The 18069-nt window shown below is 40.6% G+C and overlaps 1 protein-coding gene across 1 annotated transcript; it reads right to left on the minus strand.

The window, feature by feature from the left end:
* Positions 1–2041: 2041 nt before the first annotated feature.
* tmem276a (transmembrane protein 276a) lies at positions 2042–16561 on the minus strand. The gene is made up of 4 exons (XM_051099578.1): positions 16171–16561; positions 14918–15031; positions 3340–3477; positions 2042–3069 (listed from the first exon to the last, which is right to left on the minus strand). The coding sequence occupies exons 1-4, from the start codon at positions 16541–16543 to the stop codon at positions 2819–2821; spliced, it is 876 nt and encodes a 291-aa protein (XP_050955535.1). The 5' UTR covers positions 16544–16561; the 3' UTR covers positions 2042–2818.
* Between the last annotated feature and the right edge of the window lie 1508 nt (positions 16562–18069).

The raw sequence follows: 18069 nt of genomic DNA on the forward strand, positions 1-18069 counted from the left end.
ATGATTAAGATGTCGCTAAGATGTTTCTAACATGATTAAGATGTCGCTAGAAGATGTTATAGATAGATAGATAGATAGATAGATAGATAGAAGATGATAGATAGATAGATAGATAGATAGATAGATAGATGATAGATAGATAGAAGAGATAGATAGATAGATAGATAGATAAGATGAGATAGATAGATAGAGATAGATAGATAGATAGATAGATAGATAGATAGATAGATAGATAGATAGATAGATAGATAGATAGATAGATAGATAGATAGATAGATAGATAGATAGATAGATAGATAGATAGATAGATAGATAGATAGATAGATAGATAGATAGATAGATAGATAGATAGATAGAGATAGATAGATAGATAGATAGATAGATAGATAGATAGATAGATAGATAGATAGATAGTTAGAGATAGATAGATAGATAGATAGATAGATAGATAGATAGATAGATAGATAGATAGAGAGATAGATAGATAGATAGATAGATAGATAGATAGATAGATAGATAGATAGATAGATAGATAGATAGATAGATAGATAGATAGATAGATAGATAGATAGATAGATAGATAGATAGATAGATAGATAGATAGATAGATAGATAGATAGATAGATAGATAGATAGATAGATAGATAGATAGATAGATAGATAGATAGATAGATAGATAGATAGATAGATAGATAGATAGAGATAGATAGATAGATAGATAGATAGATAGATAGATAGATAGATAGATAGATAGATAGATAGATAGATAGATAGATAGATAGATAGATAGATAGATAGATAGATAGATAGATAGATAGATAGATAGATAGATAGATAGATAGAAGATAGATAGATAGATAGATAGATAGATAGATAGATAGATTAGTTATTAGTTAGAAAGAACATAGATATCTTAAAGATTAATTGAGTATCAATGGCTTCTAGCAGTTTACATTAAACATAGTTCAAACAGACATGGACTTTTGGTCAATGAAAGTCTATGGGACTTTTTATGATTTTTAATATTAATTTTTAAGAAAACCGTAACTCAAACCAGTCTGAAAAGATATAGCACACTAAGTCAGAACAGTATGAAGATCTGACCCGAGTTTGGAGTATGTAGCTTGAACGGTCTAGGAGGAGTAGGTGTCCAAAAAATTTGCGTTAAGAAAAAAATAAGAAGAAGAATATAATGGGAAGACACTCACCCCCTTGCCATCCAAGATGTTCATGTCTTTCTGTCTTCAGTTGTAAAGAAATTATGGTTTTTGAGGAAAACATTTTCAGTTTTATTGTAAAAAAAAAAAAAAAATAAAAAACAAAGAAAACATATATGGGAAGACACTGAAGAGAATGGTGTTTATTTAGTTGTGCCTGGAGCAGCAGGCAAAGCCAAAACACAGAACAGTTTATTGAACGAAAAGATTAATCTGTCATTCTCTGAGACATTTCCATTTTTAAATCCATTGAGAGACATAAACAGGAGAAAGGAGGAGAGAAACAGAAAACATTTCAGGATTTTTCTCCACATAATGGACTTCATTTGTGCCCCGATTTTGAACTTCCAAAGTGTAGTTTAAATGCAGCTTCAAAGGGCTCTAAATGATCCCAGCCAAGGTCTTATCTAGCAAAACGATTGGTCATTTTTTTCAAAAAATAAAAATGTGTATACTTTTTAAGCACGAAAGCTCATGTAGCACTAGCTCTGGGATGCGCGTCCACAATGCTACATACTACAGAATCACGTCGAAAGGTCACACAGAACCTAGGTCCAGTCTACTAAGAAAGTGCAAGTAAGTCAAATGCTGTTTACAAACAAAAAGGTACAACGATGTCGGATGATTCTGAAGTTGTAGGAGAAAATGAGATGTAGTTTTCACAGATGATGAACTGATGAATGATGAACACAGATGTGATTTCATAGTATGTAGCATCGTAGACGCGCATCCTAGAGCAAGTGCTACACAACCTTTTGTGCTTAAAAAGTATACAAATTTTAATTTTTAAAAAAAAATGACAGATCGTTTCACTAGATAAAATCCTTCTTCCTCGACTGGGACCATTTAGAGCCCTTTGAAGCTGCATTTAAACTACATTTTTAAAGTTCAAAATCGGGGCACAATTGGAGAGAAATCCTGAAATGTTTTCCTCAAAAAACATAATTTCTTTCCGACTGAAGACAGAAAAACATGAACATCTTGGATGACAAAGGAGTGAGTAGATTATTTGTAAATTGTTGTTCTGGAAGTGGACTTCTCCTTTAACTTTAAATATCATATAACGTAATGTAAATAACACACTACATTTAAAATTATAATCAAGTACTTCACACGTTTTATTATGTTAATCAACACAATAAGTGTACTTCTTTAAAGCATGACAAAAGATTGTTAAAACATACCTTTAATTTGAAGCATAGTGCACGTTTTAGTACTTAAGTGGCAGATGTTTAACATACTTAAGTGGCCTTTTATTTAATTAATGTTATGTTGCCTGCTATTACAATTTTCAAAAATATACTTCGAAGATTTGAAGTACACTACAAGTGCACTTTGTTTTTCTGGAAAATAAGACAGTCATGCTGATTGATGTTTTTTGCAGTGCATGTTTTCCTTCAGCTGCAGTGTGTTTAGCTTAGCTGCACTCACTCTGGATCATGATTTATTTTCCCCGTCTATTATAGCAGTGTATCTGCACAATGTCTGCAGTGTGTGACTGTTTATTTGCCATTTCTCTCTGACATGTAAAGACCCTTGTCTATATCAGCATGACGTGTCTGTGCTAGCGGATCTATGCGTATGGTGGGAGTGTGCGAGCGTCACACCATGCCGTTCTCCTGCCGCGGTTTGTGTGCGCTGCTGCTGATCTGGGGACTATGCAGAGAGGGCGCCAGAGTGCACAGAAAGCCAGCCAGCAGCGTCAAACCCAGACCGCCCCACGCGCTAAACATGGACCAGCCGTACCCGTGACTGATGTCCTCTGGCAGCCCGTACAGGTAGCGCGGGTACCGCGAGAGCTCGAAGTTAATGCCAGCCACACATGTGCACAAGGAAATGATGCAGCAGGTGCCTGTGAAGGACAATCACAAACATCACAATTAGACCACAAGAAAAGATTCTGAAAGAAGAACATAGAAGGTCAATATAAGTATATGCCATTGTGTGATGCACACTATGCACAGTATTACATTTCTAGCAGGAGTAGTACACCAGACTATTGCAAACTGTTCTAAAGTAATATGAAATTCAAAAATAAGCAATATGCAATTCCAAATATTTTGTTTTCTTCTCTTAGTAATCAGCTGCCATCTAGTGGCTGTTTGTCCTGAGTGCGTCTAACCTCCCATCAGGAAGAGCAGTCCAGCCACATACTGCATCAGCTCATTGTGTTTCCAGCAGCCCAGCACACCAACGATCCAGCCAAACAGAATGATGGACACAGCCATACCGATAAAACCTGCCGTCATGCGCTGCAAATCTGCAGGAGAAAACGCAAAGCTTCAGGATCCCTTAATAGAAAAAAATAAGTGTGCTTAATTGTATTGAACGTGCACATAGTGTATTTAAAATCTTAAAAGTATGTTATTTAAAAACTGTACTTGCAGATAATATAAAAGAAATAACAGTCTGTTTCTTAAAACACTTAAGTAGACTTTTAAAAAGTGCACTTTGTACTAAAGTCACATTTTTAGTTTAAAAGTACATTTAAAATCTTTTAATAATCTTTTTTGTGCTTTAGAAAAGTACACTTGTTTTGATACTAACATACTAAAGCACATGTAAAGCATGTAGCATGTAACCTGATTTAACCTTAGTATATCACTTAAACTGCAACTTTATTGTTACAAATGCATGAGTACAAATATATTTAAATACATACCATATTTTAAAAATATTTTAATAGTATATTTTTTTCTTCTTGTAGTACACTTTTACCCATATTTCAAAGACAATAGAAGTAATGATAAATTATAAAGTAGTTTTAAAGAGTGCATACAGATGTTGTTTTTGTCCCCATTTTTCATGAGCTGAACATTACATTACACCACTGCTTGCATAATATGACCCAAGTTAGAGTTACTACACTTACTGAAATTAAAAACGCAACACTTTTGTTTTTGCCCTCATTTTTCATGAGCTGAACTCAGATATCTAAGACTTTTTCTATGTACACAAAAGGCCTATTTCTCTCAAACATTGTGCCGAGATAATCCATCCACCTCACAAGTGTGGCATATCAAGATGCTGATTAGACAGCATGATTATTGCCCAGGTGTGCCTTAGGCTGGCCACAATAAAAGGCTCAGGACCTCCACATCCAGCATCTTCACCTCCAAGATCGTCTGAGACCAGCCACCCGGACAGCTGCTGCAACAATTGGTTTGCATAACCAAAGAATTTCTGCACAAACTGTCAGAAACCATCTCAGGGAAGCTCATCTGCATGCTTGTCATCCTCATCGGGGTCTTGACCTGATGGCAGTTAGTCGTCGTAACCGACTTGAGTGTGCAAATGTGCTCACATTCGATGGTGTCTGGCACTTTCCAGAGTTGTTCTCTTCACAGATGAATCCCGGTTTTCACTGTACAGGGCAGATGGCAGACAGCATGTATGGCATTGTGTGGGTGAGCGGTTTGCTGATGTCAACATTGTGGATCGAGTGGCCCATGGTGGCAGTGGGGTTATGGTATGGGCAGACGTATGTTATGGACAACGAACACAGGTGCATTTTATTGATGGCATTTTGAATGCACAGAGATACCTTGACGAGATCCTGAGGCCCACTGTTGTGCCATTCATCCACGACCATCACCTCATGTTGCAGCATGATAATGCATGGCCCCATGTTGCAAGGATCTGTACACAGTTCCTGGAAGCTGAAAATATCACAGTTCTTGCATGGCCAGCATACTCACATGTCACCCATTGAGCGTGTTTAGGATGCTCTGGATCGGCGTATATGACAGTGTGTTCCAGTTCCTGCCAATATCCAGCAACTTCGCACAGCCACTGAAGAGGAGTGGACCGACATTCCACAGGCCACAATCAACAACCTGATCAACTCTATGCGAAGGAGATGTGTTGCACTGCCTGAGGCAAATGGTGGTCACACCAGATACTGACTGGTTTTCGGACCCCACCACCCTCTTTTTTGGGGGGCAAAAACAAATGTGTTGCATTTTTAATTTTGGTCAGTATAGTAACCCTAACTTGGGTCGTATCATGCAAGCAGTGGTATAATGTAACAAAGTAACAATACTTTGTTACAGTACTTTACTTAAGTATTTAAATTCCTGTCAACTTTCACTTTTACTCCACTACATTTCCTAATTAAAATGTATACTTGCACTCAGATACATTTCTCTGAAGCATATTTGTTATTTTCTACAAAATAATGTCGGAAGAACACCGACTCCAAGAAAGCAGGTGTGACGAATCAGTGGTCTGGCGTTTGCTAGTTACAACCCAAAAAATCACTTTTGCTCATGTGCAAACAAGTGCGTGCACAACCGCGGTTGATTTCATTTTACACTCAAGTTGAACCTGGGGTGTGCTGTGCAATACAGATCATCTGCGTGACCATCTGCATATGGTGAGTATTGTAATGATGTGCGATCTGACATTATCGAGTATATAACCAAATTACACACAGAGAGTACACACACATGAATTAAAGTTAAAAATTCAAATTTAAAAATCAATGCATTCTAGATTGTAGATGGCAAAAATGCTTTTGAATGTTTTTATGTTTATATCATTTAATATAGTTAATCTATCTCACACATAGAGTGCCATTTTTAAATCAGATATCAATCATGTAATAATCATTTTATACAAGTTTCATAAAGTTAGCAGACTTACATTTTAGACACAATATTAACTGTTTTTGCTGTTTCGCCAACAAAACTAGTTCCAAATAAAGATCACAGCTGTTTTGCATCTCAATTTTTAAATGGACGGTGTTTCCTTATTGAATGAATCAGCTTCTTGAACTAATCGGTTGAATAAATGATTCAGTGATTCACCCATTAACACGGTCAAATGCTTTGCTCCTGAATGAATCAGCCGTTTGAATGAATTGGTTGAATCTTAATGACTCACTCATTAACAGTCCTCTGCCACCTACTGGAGGTTTTAATTTCACATTTTGACTATTTTCCATATTTTAAATAATTTCAAATATCAGAATTCAGTGTTTTATGTTTAAAACAAAGCATTATTTATGCATTCGTAACTGCAGCTTAAATGCATCCATGTCCCCTCTGTCACGTGTCTTTTGTGTTTTGAGTTGTGTCTTCATTATGTTTTTCCCCTGAGCTAGTTTCCTATGTTTCCTGATTCTCATTCCATTCACCTGTCCCTTGTTAATTATCCTCATTAGTCCCTCGTTTAAGTTAGTACTTATAGCGGTGCCCTTCCATAGTTTCTTTGTCCTGTCTCTGTTGTGATTAAGCAGTTGTTTTGGACTACAACATGAACACAATAGGTACACTGTACGTAACAAAGAATTTTTTTGGTATAAGTACATATAAGTTAAAGACACCAAATATTCTAATATAAATACATTCAATACATACATGCCGAAAAATCTTTTCCATGAGCATCTAACTGCCTCCTCATAAAAATAAAAAAATGTAATAAAAAAAATGATATGCCTTCACTTCCCCTTCAGGAACTCGAGCTGCGTCGAAAACGCTATGGCAATGCCTCCAGCGTGACCACGCTCTGAAACACGTGTGCATACAGTCCAATGGAGAAGCGAGACGTCACAGGCAGGGTGACGTAGAGACCAGGAAGCTTAAAAGCACGTGCGGTGCATGCAGCCGGCAGCTTCTGTCTTTCAGCAAGCGCTCTGTGTGTGTGTGTGTGTGTCACTGTTTTTTGTGCTAGTTTGCACAGCTTTTATTTGAGAGTGTCACTATGTCCTACAAAGCATTCTTAGGAATATAAGCAGCGGCATTTTAGACTGTGTGTTCCTCTCTGCCTGCGCTATTTCGGGTGGCGATACACACAGCCTATTTGTTGTCTGTTTGGGAGCTAAGCATAGGAGTCAGTTCTCGAGGGAGCTGACTGCCCGCATTTGTGTTCCCCGCGGCTCAGCTTCCGCTTCTGCCGAGGCAGGGCGGCGGCTGTGATCGTGGGGAACGCATATAGATCTACGGACAGGTTAGAGACGGGTCCGCCCTATCTCTGCCTTTCTCCCTAGATCTAGCGCTCTCTTTCTGGGTTCGGAAGCCCGCGCTGCGGTCCTTCTCCCTCTGAATGAGAGCTCGCGGCGAAGCGGGCTGCGTCAGCTCTCGAGGGAGTTGACGGCCCACGCTCTAGCTGCGCATGTTCGCTCTCGGAAGGCTCTCTTCAAGGAGGGAGCCTTCATGAGCTTCCCCGCGAATGCAGCCGTGAGGATCGCAGCATAGATCTGTGAACGGGTTAGAGACGAGTCCGCCCTCTCTCTGCCTTTCTCCTTAGATCTAGCACTCTCTCTCGGGGCTTGGAAGCCCACGCTGCGGTTCTTCCCCCTCTGAGTGAGAGCTCGCGCTGCTGCGGCTATCTTTCTCCGAGGAGACTGATGCTGTCCGCATATGAGCTGACTGCATTTTAGATCGCTCGTTTCTACCTGCTCTCGCTTTTAAAGAACAAATAAATAAATAACAGGAACGGGGATTCAAGCGATTTATGTGTGGTTTGTTCGGGAGCTGAGCATGTACAGTCCGCCCTTGAGGGGGCGGGCTGTGTTCACTCATAAATGTGTTCAAAATAAGAGAAAAAGAAAGCAAAAAAAAAAAAAAAAAAAAAAAGCGACGTGCATTTTGAATGTTTAGCTCTTCTCCCATTGTTATTTAATTCTGATGAATTAAATTTATTTACTGTACTCTCACCCTGTACTTTCGCTAAGTGTGTGGATGCTGTTAGAAAAAAGTGGCTTAGCTGTGGCTGCCAGGGCATCTGCATACTGAACCTCATTGACATTTTGTCAGTATTAGCTCATTCTGAGCTTGGGCGGTGCGGCAGCGAGATGTCGTCCTCGCCCATATGAAAGAACTGGGGTTGTGGCTGAATGCAGAGAAAAGTGTGCTTTCTCCATTACAGAGAACCACTTATCTAGGCGTGGTGTGGGATCGACCACGATGCAGGCACGTCTTTTTCCTACTCGGATCAAGTCATCCTCGCGGCAGTCAAGAGAGTGAAAGTAGGCACTCATTGTGAAGCAGTTTCATAACTGCTGGGTCTGATGGCAGCTGTGTTCCAACATGAAACTTTTTGGCCTGCTGTACATGAGACCTCTGCAGTGGTGTCTCAAGACCAAGGGGGTTCTCCCTGAGGGGAAACCTGCTTTGCATGATCAAGGTCACGCGGCGATGCCTACGTGCCTTGAACATGTGGAGGAGACCTTGGTTCTTGTCTCAGGGCCCGGTGCTGGGAGCTCCTTGTCGCCGCGTATGCTAGCGACGGATGCGCCCCTCACCGGTTGGGGAATGGTCATGAGTGGCCACCCCGCTCGCAGTCTGTGGAGTGGTCACCATCCAGTTTGGCACTTCAGCTGCCTGGAGATGCTGGCCGTGTTTCAGGTTCTGAAACACTTTCACCCAGACCTCGGAGACTATGGTCCTGACTCTTATGGTCCAGGACCTCTGAGGGCAGGCCCTAATGGGGAAGGGCGTGGTCCACCGCATTCTTCGGTGCCCATCTCTCCTCTGTGCCCTCGGGAGATTAGCCTGCCAACCCTGCCGGTGCTCCAGGGCGCAGCGGTCTCCAGCGAGCCCACACCTCAGTCTTCTGCCCGGAAACGTAGTGGAGCTGGGGAGCTCGCCACCCCTGCGGTGGTCTCTACAGCAGCTAGCTAGCAGCTCAAAAGCGTGGAAACTACTGCCAAATGTATCTGCTTGGGTCCTGCACACTGTAGAGCGAGGCTATCGCATTCAATTTGGCGCTCCGCCGCCACCTTTCAACGGGGTCTTCCCACTCTGGTGGGCCCCGAGCAGGGTCTGGTAATGGAACAGGAATAGACACTCTCTTAAGGAAGGCCATCGAGGTGGTCCCTCCTCACGTCAGGGAGTCCAGGTTCTACAGCCGGTACTTCATTGTTCCGAAGAAGGAGGGGGAGGTTGCGTTCAGATCTGAAGAATGCATAACTCCACATATCCATCCTTCAACACAGGAAGTTCTTGAGGTTCACTTTGGGGGCGAAGCGTACCAGTATCGGGTTCTTCCGTCCAGCCTTGCACTCTCACCCCGCACTTTCACCAAGTGTGTGGATGCTGCTCTGGCTCCTCTGGATTCTAGGGCATCCGCATACTGATCTATATCAATGATTGTTGATAATAGATCGTTTCAGAGCTTTGGGGGTTCGACATCGAGATGTCTTTCTCGCTCATATGAAAGTGTTGGGGTTGAGACTGAACGCCAAGAAAAGTGTGCTTTCTCCATTACAGAGAACCACTTATCTGGGCGTGGTGTGGGATTTGACCACGATGCAGGCACGTCTGTTACCTGCTCGGATTGAGTCAATCCTCACTGCAGTCGTGAGAGTGAGAAAAGGCCGGTCACTCACTGTAAAGCAGTTTCAACAACTGCTGGGTCTGATGGCAGCTGTGTCCAACGTGATACCTTTTGGCCTGCTGTACATGAGACCTCTACAGTTGTGGCTCAGGACCAAGCGGTTCTCCCCGAGGGGAAACCCGTTTCACACATCAAGGTCATGCTGTGATACCTACGTGCCTTGGACATGTGGAGGAAGTCTTGGTTCCTGTCTCAGGGCCCGGTGCTGGGAGCTCCTTGTTGCCGTGTAATGCTAGCGACGGATGCGCCTTTCCCCGATTGCTCTGCTCCCAGGAGTTCTGGAGAGAGTGCGCCATTTTTTCCCTCGCTGGAGTTTTGGAAGTTGTGGGTGTGCCCCTGAGGGGGCACACCTCATAGCTTCCGGTCTCTCAACTGAGATTGTTGAGACCATCCTCCAATCCAGAGCTCCCTCCTCAAGGAAACTGTACGCCCTGAAGTGGAAACCTTTCACTTCATGGTGTGGAGACCGCCAGCAGGACTCAGTTAACTGCCCAGTTGGTACAGGGCTGGGGTTTCTGCAGGATCGGCTCTCCACAGGGTTAGCCAACTCCACCCTGCAGGTCTACGTGGCGGCTATTTCGGCCTACCACGCCCCTCTGGGTGGCTCCTCAGTGGGTAGGAACCCCCTCGTTACACGTTTCCTCCGCGGTGCGCTGAGGCCTAGGCCTCTGGCCAGGTGTAGCTTTGCTAAGTGTGGTCGGGATGCTATTTCATAGCCTCGAGTCCTCTGACCCTCCCTTCTTGGGGGTCAAGGCTCTCTTCTCTTAAGTTGGCTTCAGAATGCTGTGGAATGTCCACCCCTTTGACTTTAAGGTTCTTTCCTGGACTTGTGCCACTCCTGGCACTTTTTCTCTTGCCCTAGCTGTGCTCTTCCACACTAGGCAGCGATTTGAAGTCTGGTGGCATGGGCATCTCGTTCCCATAGCGTTTTCAACGCAGCTCGAGTTCCTGAAGGGGAATGTCTCAGGTTACGTATGTAACCATGGTTCCCCGAGGGAACGAGATGCTGCGTCTCGGGCCATACTTCCGGGATCCCTGCAGCGCTTGCTTCTCTATTCAGAAGCTGCCGGCTGCATGCACCGCACATGCTTTTAAGCTTCCTGGCCTCAACGTCACCCCGCCTGTGACATCTCGCTTCTCCATTGGACTGTATGCACACATGTTTCAGAGCGTGGTCACGCTGGAGGCGTTCCCATAGCATTTTTGACGCAGCGTCTCATTCCCTCGGGGAACCATGGTTACATACGTAACCTGAGACGTTTTTCTGTCGTAGCTTATACTATTTTGAAGGATGACTGATACCTTGTATTGCGGGTGCTCTTGTGTTTATCTGTAAGTTGCTTTGGATAAAAGTGTCTGCCAAATGAATAAATGTAAATTCAATACAACAGACATAATATCAGCATAACAAGTACGCATATCCTACTCAATACTTTGTCTTTTGGGTAATATATGTCAGATCATAAACTATAAACATGCTGCACTAACATCTAACAATCACTTAATGATTCCAAATACTTGATGTCTTAACCTTAAAGGAGAAGTCCACTTACAAAACAAAGATTCACATATAATGTACTCACCCCCTTGTCATCCAAGATGATCATGTCTTTCTGTCTTCAGTCGTAACGAAATTATGTTTTTTGAGGAAAACATCAGCATTTTTCTCCATATAATGGACTGATATGGTGCCCCGATTTTTAACTTCCAAAATGCAGTTTAAATGCAGCTTCAAACGATCCCAAATGCAGTTGTAAACGATCCCAGCAGAGGAAGAAGGGTCTTATCTAGCGAAACAATTGGTTATTTTAATAAAAATAATACAATTTATATACTTTTTAATGTAAAACGCTCATTTTGTCTTACCCATCTCATGTTCTCCCTCAACTTCAAAATCGTCCTATATCACTGTTTTACCTTTTTTGTTAAGGGTGTTTGATCTTCTTTGCATGTTCACTTTGCAAAGACTGTGTCAGTACTTCTGCAGCGATGTAGGATGATTTTGAAATGATTTTTGAAGTTGAAGGAGAAAATACGATGGTTTTTCGTTTTCGACATACCCTAACTGTCATGAGCCAGAATACACAGAGTTCAGGGAGAGCAAGACAAGACGAGTGTTTGAGATTAAAAAGTATTTAAATTGTATTTTTTTTTTATGAAAAAAAATCAGCTGGGATCATTTACAACCGCATTTGTGATCGTTTGAAGTCACATTTAAATTGCATTTTGGAAGTTCAAAATTGGAGCACCATACCAGTCCATTATATGGAGAAAAATGCTCAAATGTTTTCCTCAAAAAACATAATTTCTTTACAACTGATAATTTCTTTATTATTATATATAATATTATTATTATTATTATATATAATTTATGTAATAAATCTCAAAAGAAAGACATGAACATCTTGGATGACAAGAGGGTGAGTACATTATATGTGAATCTTTGTTTTGGAAGTGGACTTCTCCTTTAAACATTTGTTTATTACTGTGAAGCTGCTTTGAAATAATCTGTATTGTATGTTTACATTTAGACATTTAGCAGGCACTTTTATGCAAAGGGACTTACAAAAGAGGACAATGGAAGCAATCAAAATCGACAAAAGAGTAATAACATGTAAGTTCTATGACAAGTCTTAGTTAGCCTAAAGCAGTACACGTAGCAAAGGATTTTTTTTTTTAATTATATAATATATAAAAAGAAAACAGACAGGATAGAAAAACAAAAAAGCAAGCTAGAGTTAGAGGCCTTTTTTGGGAGAGATGTTCAGATTGAGTTGGGCAGGTCATTCCACCAGGAGGGTACATTTAATGTGAAAGTCCATAAAAGTGATTTTGTACCTCTTTGGGATGTCACAATAATGTGCCATTCACTTGCAGAACACAAGTTTCTAGAGGGCACATAAGTCTGAAGTAATGAATTTAGGTAAAGGGGTGCAGAGCCAGTGATGGTTTTGTAGGCGAACATTAATGCCTTGAACTTTATGCAAGCAGCTACTGGTAGCCAGTGCAAATTGATGAAGAGAGGTGTGACGTGCGTTCTTTTCGGCTCATTAAAAATTAATGTTGCAGCTGCATTCTGGATTAGTTGTAAAGGTTTGATACAACTGGCTGAAAGACCTGCCAAAAGAGCATTGCAATAGTCAACACATTCTCACTCCCAACTCATCACATATTGACTCTTGGTGAGGACCCTTTGGCATCACTTTTTGACGCACAGAGTACCCCTTTAGCGTAATTTTTCAACGTGTAGGGTCCTTCATTGCTTTAAATAAGAAACCCCTGGCATCATAGTGCTGACGCAAAAGGCACTGGGAATTATATATTGGGTAATAATATTGCAATTTTTGCATATATGTTGGGGTGTGATTTTTCAGTGTAAACGCTCACAACTTTTATTTACATGTCATTATTTACACATTTACAAGCATGTAACCCAATCCCTGCCCCTAAACCTACCATTTGTCAATAAAACACAAGATATAGCTACAGTCATAATTATTCAAAAAGTATTAATATTCCTTTCTCAAAAAAAGGCCGCCTGCCAGAAGAAGAGTTACATCAGCTTTGGTTGTGAAATGCTATTGACTCTTGTGTGTCTCGTGACCGACTGCATCATGTTAATGTTCAGGAGTATCTTTCTGAATGAGATGTGAGTGCATTAACGGAGCAGGATCATTTTCAGCGATTAAAACCTTATGTTTTACTCTCTTCTTCACATAAAGATATCGACAAGCTATACAAGGTTTCAGTCATCCTTCAAGACAAGCTGAGATCTGGCAGCTATAGTCAGATCATCAGGATGGAATGAGAGGTAGAGCTGAGTATCATCAGCATAGCAGTGATATGAAAAGCCATGTTTCTGATTGACAGAACCTAGTGATGTCATATAGACAGAGAAGAGAAGTGGTCCAAGAACTGAGCCCTGAGGTACCCCAGTAGCTAGATGTTGCGACTTGGATACCTCACCTCTCCAAGATACTTTGAAATACTTATCTGTCTTATCTGTAAGACTCAAACCACTGGAGTGCGGTTCCTGAGATACCCTGTGCCAATAGGGTTGACAGGAGGATCTGGTGGTTAACCGGAGCAGCAGACAGATCCAGCAAGATAAGTATTGAAGATTTGTAATCCGCTCTTGTCGGTCTTAGGGCTTCAACAACTGAGAGCAAGGCAGTCTCAGTTGAATGTCCACTGTCCAGGAGGTTGTTTTGTGTGAGAAAAGCAGAGGCTTGGTTGAACGCAGCTTGTTCAAGTGTTTTTGCAATAAAAGGAAGAAGGGAAACCGGTCTGTAGTTCTCTAATAGAGATGGGTTAAGGGTGGGTTTCTTAAGTAGAGGGGTTATACAAGCTTGTATAAATGCAGAGGGAAAAACACCTGTGTGAAGGGATGTGTTAATGATGTGAGTGAGTGCAGGTACAACTGCAGGAGAAATAGCCTAAAGGAGATGAGATGGAATAGGATCAAGCGGACAAGTAGTAGAATGATTAGAAAGAATGAGTTAAAAAAGCGCTATATATAAAAGTGAGACTTGACTGACTTGACTTAAATGAATGGTTTTAAAACATTTGCTTAAAACTTTAAAACCTTTTAAAATTTATGTAAACTTTCTGGCTGGACTTTCTAAAACCAACATGAAAGTTACAATGTGTTCCAATGCAAAAAAATATCTTGACATTCAATAACTGAAATAATGTGCAGGAATGCATCACATTTGTTATTATAAATTTACAAATAATGCCTGTTGTGATGAAGTTAAATCAGTAATTCAGTGATATGCTTTCAGTGTTAGGTTTTGCAGTCTTATTATAGCATAATAAGTACATTTTAAAAAATAATAAGCGTTAAGTGTTTTTGGATGCATTTCAAGATTGTAATATCATATGTATTCTGGAAGGCCTGAAAAATGACCATCAGAGCAGAGACTGCGTCCAGGTACTAAACTAAAGAGAAGATGCTCACTGGATTTACATTGATTTAAACATGGTAAACGTGTTAAACAATGCAGAGAGTACACGATTATTGATAGCTGAAAGCAGCACATCAAATTATTAAGTAAAAATAGAATATCAAAATAATATTTAATAAGCAATCTTCAAAGGTTCCAGTTGGTGTTCCAGTTCTGAGCAGGTTTTATGTTGGCCTGCAAATGTATTAATAAATCATTTAAAAGATGCTTCAATACAAAGTATCTTATATTGCATTTAATACATGTCCAGAGATTAAATGCGATCAAAAGCACAATGATAAGGGTTCGTTGATCAATGCTTGTGAGATTGAAACCTACAAACATTCAGTTACCAGCCCAAACATACAGACACACACATACACTCGCAGAAAAATATGAGATGATCTGACTTACGGAGAGCATGCCATTCATCTTGTCTTATAGTCTTCGTGATGTTCACTGGCAGATTCCGCGGGATATTCACTGAGGAATAGTAATACTTCACCGGCGTGCAACGCTGAAGCAATCCTGAGGAAATTCACAGAAACACTTCAGTCATAATAGTGAAGATCAGATGATGTGTGTTTGAAAGTCTATGTGGAGTAATAACAAACACGAAAACATGTAAACACATGTTCAGGCCCTTAACTTTGGTCTTTGGCACCTATGGGTCCACTGAGAACCTTTAACATCCATGGAATCTCTCCATTGCACACAAACAGATTATTATAATGTTTTTCTCACTACAAAAAAAAAAAAATATATATATATATATATATATATTTTTTTTTTTATATAAAGTTATTTGAAGAGCTGTTCAGTAAAAGGTTCATTGGGGAACCAAAAATGACATCTCTGTGAAAAACCACCTTTATTTTAGATAGTGAAGACAGTAATATTTCCACTCAAATTTCCATTTGAGCCCAGCAGGAGTACACTGAAGAAAAATATAATTAAACAAATTCATACAATCCACAAACTGACAAGAGGGTACTACTACATCAGTCAGACATTTAATTGGATTTGAGTTTTATACTTGCATAAAGTATGTATTAAAAATACATCAAGCTTGATTATTTTTATAAAACATAATTAGAAATTTTCTCTCAGATGCCAAACAGGAGTATTAATCTTTAAACTCTACTGAATTTTAAGCAAGTGTTTATCTTCAGCTAAGACTCAAAATCTGCATCTCATTGCCCTGAAAGACTGTATAATTTATCATATTAAGGACAGAAATGTTTTAGAAGTGTGTAAATGCATCCGTGCATCAAAGAAAATTAGTGTTTTTGATCATTTTTAAAATCTCAATTTCGTCTTTGGTTATTAGAGTAATCAAAAGAAACACAAATATAAGAAACAATGGTAATATTGTACCAGAGAGGGTTAAGTCTGTTTTCCCTTAATAAAAGGGCCTCTTAGACATCATACGGATCCCATTGCCCTGACAGACTCCATCTGTTTCTGTATCCGAGCTGAAACGTGATGAATGTGTGAACATGAGCGTGTAGTTGGTGTTGATGTGAGAGATCAGCACCTTGGATAGCGCCGAACATTCTTCAACACTGCTTCACACATGTTCAACAAACACACAGACACACTACATCTGTTCAACATCAACTTCAAATCTGGTAACTGCTCACATGTGGCCCATTCAGCATCATCACCTTTAAAAATCAGATCCTCGTTCTCCAGATCGAACCCTTCTCGATGGCATTTCCTCCACAGTCCGGTTGTGGTTGAGTTGTAGCGGCGGCTGCAGCGTGATTCCATGACGGGCTCAGGCTGCGGGGATTCTCGCAGAGGAGCTGCGGACTCCGGCTGACTCTCACCAGCGGTTTTCGGTCGCATCCGGAGTGGGAGGTTCTGGTTAGAGATATATATGTATCCTGGGTCATTTCTTTTGCTGGCGTATTTTTTGCATCGGTCCCGGTGTTTTCGCGCATCTGTTTCGTACCAGTAGTCCGTGCTGATGGCCATGGTCAAGAGCCCGATGGAACAGAAGGCCAGGAAGAGCCCGGACGCCGTTAATATCCTCATGATGCCCGCGGACAACTGTCACATCTTCCGCCGAACCCATATCATCCTAAACCGGACATAACAAGGTGATAAATATTGTGTTGGCGCTCTAGACAGACATGTTTGTGCCTCTGCTGCTGCTCGTTTGGACTCAGGATGAAGGAGGACCAATGCCGACACTGGAGACTGCTGATGAAAGCGCTCCGGATTCGTCAGAGAGCAGCTGTTATGCCGCTGTCTCCATAAAGGATATTCGGTCGAATCTTATAAACGTGTCCGGGTGATGTTCCACCCCGTAAACATATATATTCATGGATAAAATGCGAAAGTATCAAGTTTAAAGTAGGGCCATTGAGAAAACTTTTTTGTTCTAAACAGTTTTTATCACAGTAATGGAAAATAATGTAGGACGTGGGAGACAAGTTGTGACATATTGTCTTAAAACTGCCAGCGTATAAATGCTTGTCTTCTCTGCTTTGTTGCTTTCCAAAGCCTGGTTTGTTTGTTTTTATTTATTTGTTTGTGGTGGTGGTAATAGTAGTAGTTAAAGTCAGTCAAAAAATTACAATAATATAAAAATAATCTATTTTAAAAATAAAACACATTTACAAACTCAAAAGTAACCATGTTTTAATGGACCTTGTTTTTAAACTGGGGCACAGTCATGATGAAATAGAAAAGGGCTCTTTCCCAAACTGTTCCCACAAAGTTGGACGCACAGAATTGTCCAAAATGTCTAATGATGGCATTAAGTAAACTGGAAGTAAAGGATCCAGCCCAACCCCTAAAAAAAAGGCCCCATACCATGATTCCTCCTCCACTAAATTTTACAGTTGGTGCAATGCTGTAGGGCAGGTAATGCTCTGGTGTCTGGTGGCAAACAGAGAAGCATGATTCATCACTCCACTGAACAGGTTTCCACTGCTCCCGAGTCCAGTGGTGGTGTGTATTACATCCGACTTCAAAACCACCATTTTGTCCAACAAACAAATCAGACAGGAACGTAGATTAACTTAAACTTGAAAAATTGTGTGTATTGACATCTTTTTGCAGTTGAAATAAAATATATTCTGATCAGAGGTTGTGCTTGACTTTTAAAGGAGAAATCCACTTCCAGAACAAAAATTGCCAGACAATGTACCCACCCCCTTGTCATCCATGATATTCATGTCTTTTTTTCTTCAGCCGTAAAGATATAGTGGACTGATATGGTGCCCCGAGTTTGAACTTCCAAAATGCAGTTTAAATGCAGCTTCAAATGATCCTGAATGCGGTTGTAAACGATCCCAGCCGATGAAGAAGGGTCTTATCTAGCGAAGCGATCGGTTATTTTCATACTAATAATACAATTTATATATTCTTTAATGTTAAAATGCTCATCTTGTCTCACTCTGTCTTAACTGTTTTTTTCCGGTTCATGACAGTTAGGGTATGTCGAAAAATTCCCATCTCATGTTCTCCCTCAACTTCAAAATCTTCCTATATCACTGTTTTACCTTTTTTGTTAAGGGTGTTTGATCTTCTTTGCATGTTCACTTTGCATAGAC

This window comes from Labeo rohita, chromosome 25 (assembly GCF_022985175.1).
Source record: "Labeo rohita strain BAU-BD-2019 chromosome 25, IGBB_LRoh.1.0, whole genome shotgun sequence".
Lineage (NCBI taxonomy): Eukaryota > Metazoa > Chordata > Actinopteri > Cypriniformes > Cyprinidae > Labeo > Labeo rohita.